Below are 3,033 nucleotides of genomic sequence, written 5' to 3'. Positions count from 1 at the left end.
TATATATATATATATATATATATATATATATATATATATATATGTGTGTGTGTTTGTAAGAATGTATATACATATTATCTATGCACTCATTCATTATTATCTAATGTGGTTTTGTTCAGTTGTTAATGTTAGACTCTTCTGTCAAGGAACCTTGTTTTACTTTAGTGGAGGTGGTGGTGGGGGTATTGTTGGTATTAGAGCTGGTGTTGGTGGTAGAGTTGATGGTGATCATTGTTGTAAAAAAATTGCTTAAGAATGTGAGCACAAACGACTTATCCCTCATTGACATCAATGAGGATCTAAATCATAAAACTGTTAATACAAGCCTTATGCTTTAATATCTAAATTGAAAACTTTTATCATTTACAATACTATATGTATATGTATATATATATATATATATATATATATATATATATATATATATATATATATATATATATATGCGATCGTTTTACTTTAGTCATTGAACGGTGATTGCATATAAGCTTTAAGCTTATAAAATACTATTATTATTTACAGAATTGTAAAGATCGATGCTGCTTAACAAAGGAAAAAAAAAAAACCATTGCAGTAAAAGCACATGAAAGTTTGTTTACGAAAACAACACTACAAACTAATTAAATCTGATGGAATGAAGCAGATTATGTGCTAGTGTAATGGTAGCATTCGTGTCACGAAGACAAAGAGGTGTGGGTTCGAGTCCCACATTTATGAGAAAACCTACTTTTTTTCCATCGAGGGCTTATATGCCCCATTCTTAGACTATTTTCTTTAGTCATTGCGTGGCGATCACTTATAAGCTTTAAGCTTATAAAATACTATTATTATTTACAGACTATATATATATATATATATATATACACACACACACACACACATAGAAATAGATATTGTATATATAAATATTTACAGTTTATATATATATATATATATATAAATATATATATATATATATATATATATATACATACTCTGTTATATCACCTTCATGGAACAGTATACTTTATATATATATGTATGTGTGTGTGCATTTGTGTGTATATAGACATATGTGTGTGTGTGTGTGTGTGTGTGTGTGTATTTATATATATATATATATACACATATATATATACACACATACATATGTGTGTGTGTGTATGGAACCACTGCTAAGATTTTCAATGTAAAAGGATAGTATAAATTATCTGTCTCAAATTAACGTTTATATATAATTAATTTATTAATTTGTATATTGTGTGAAGCCCTTTGTAATTTTTATCTAACCCTAAAGCTCTGCAGAAAAGCATATATATATGAAAATGTATCGACAAACTGAGAGGATTAGAAGGTCTCTGAGTATTGTTCCTTTTCTGATTAACAAATTGTCTTTTTTCTCACAGTTTGTGCAGCCAGTATCTCCTTGGGATTTAACACCTAGACTGACTGAGAGAAACCTGTATCTCATTTAAGTAAGAAGCTACATACTAAATATTTCTTTTTTTTTTTCTTTTAAGGGCAAAAAATCTGAATTCAATGAATTATATAAAAAACCTCTTTTTCATCTTCACATAACTGAAACTCATATGAGAGTATGTTTTTTATAAAATCAATTAATACAGTTAATAAGTCATATTGATGATACTGAACAACCAAACTATTTACTTTGATAGTTCAGTATCTTTATCAATCCACATAATCCTTCATGGTGAAGGACAACATCCTATTGTATACAGCCCTTCATGAGAAAGGGCTGTGTGTCCTATTCCAAATAACTTTTCGCACTAAGCGATATTGTCTTCTCCCATACAGCCCTTCACAGTAAAGGATATTGTTCTATTCTACACAGTCCTCCACACCGAAAGACACAGTGTCCTGTTCCACCCCTCTTCACTCTCTAAAATTCCATGTATCTTTTTTTTGTTTTCATTACTGTTTCAACTATTTTATGTCAACAAATATTTATACTCTCTTCTTTATTTAAACCACGCATTTAAATTTAATACTCACCTTTACAGTATTTCATAGTCTTTATATATTATATGTGTTTTTGTGTTTGCATACATGTGTGTGTAGGAGTCTGTGTGTGTGTGTGTGTGTGTATGTGTATGTTGTTACTTTATCATGTTACAGATGCACCTTGCTATGACTTAATGGTATCCCTAAGAGGGATACATTAGAGTGATTTTCCACTCCTTTTTTTTTTTTTTTCATTTATACAAAATGACCAGGTAGTATATTGGGGAAGGTATATTAAGTTAGTGATAGAATCTGCACTTTTTCTGCCCTCCTCAGATCGTTAACAATCAAGCTGAAGTGAAAAACTACAACCAGGGATCAAAAGTCGGTTGTAACCCTTTAAGGCATTCAATAGATCCCATCTATAAAGCTACTATCTATATCTATCTGATATTCAGCTGCACTTTAAAGAATTCAAGTACAAAGCTGAAATGATAACAAAACAGACATCAGGTAGACAGTGATTCCACTGTTTACATTGGTGAATTCTGTCAATCCGACTCAATTGAACCAATGAGATGTCATAGATCCAGTGTAGTGCTGATGACAAGATATGAACTTTAGACTATGAACTATGACCCTTTAACCTGTAGCATGCTGTCAATTTCATCACCTGCTGCTCGGTTAATTTATATATTTTCAAATAATCTCGTTCAGTTTTAAAAACTAGTAGAGTGTTGAAATGAAGCAAATTTTCTTCATCATTTTAATTAACATGATGAAGAATTGTAATTAAATTCAATAGTTAAACTATTTTTTGGATCATTTCTTTTTGCCATTTGCCATTTCTATGTTTCTAAACACTAAACTTATTTAGTATTGTCTGGTAGTTTGGAGAAAGTCTTTTATATTTAAAAACGGCTTCTGTACAGGGCACGTCCATACTGCAAAACCAAATGATTAACAGCAATAATTCATTCTTTCATAAACGTACACACACACACACACGTGTATGTGTGTGTGTGTGTGTGCATATATATATATATATATATATATATGTGTGTGTATATATATATATATGTATATATATAT

General features: G+C 29.9%; 1 protein-coding gene across 3 annotated transcripts in view; it reads left to right on the top strand.

Annotated features, from left to right (window-relative positions):
- Window positions 1–3,033, top strand: part of LOC106875502 (uncharacterized) — a 64,589-nt gene that overhangs the window by 47,703 nt on the left and 13,853 nt on the right. For all 3 annotated transcript variants that reach the window (XM_052968925.1, XM_014923677.2, XM_014923678.2), the window contains exon 5: window positions 1,386–1,454. In XM_052968925.1, the coding sequence (XP_052824885.1) occupies window positions 1,386–1,423 (38 nt within the window). In that variant the 3' untranslated portion in view covers window positions 1,424–1,454. The remainder of the gene's footprint in view (window positions 1–1,385; window positions 1,455–3,033) is intronic.

The sequence above is a fragment of the Octopus bimaculoides genome, chromosome 6 (genome assembly GCF_001194135.2).
Source record: "Octopus bimaculoides isolate UCB-OBI-ISO-001 chromosome 6, ASM119413v2, whole genome shotgun sequence".
Taxonomy (NCBI): Eukaryota; Metazoa; Mollusca; class Cephalopoda; order Octopoda; family Octopodidae; genus Octopus; species Octopus bimaculoides.
This window is presented reverse-complemented; position numbering and strand designations above follow the sequence as displayed.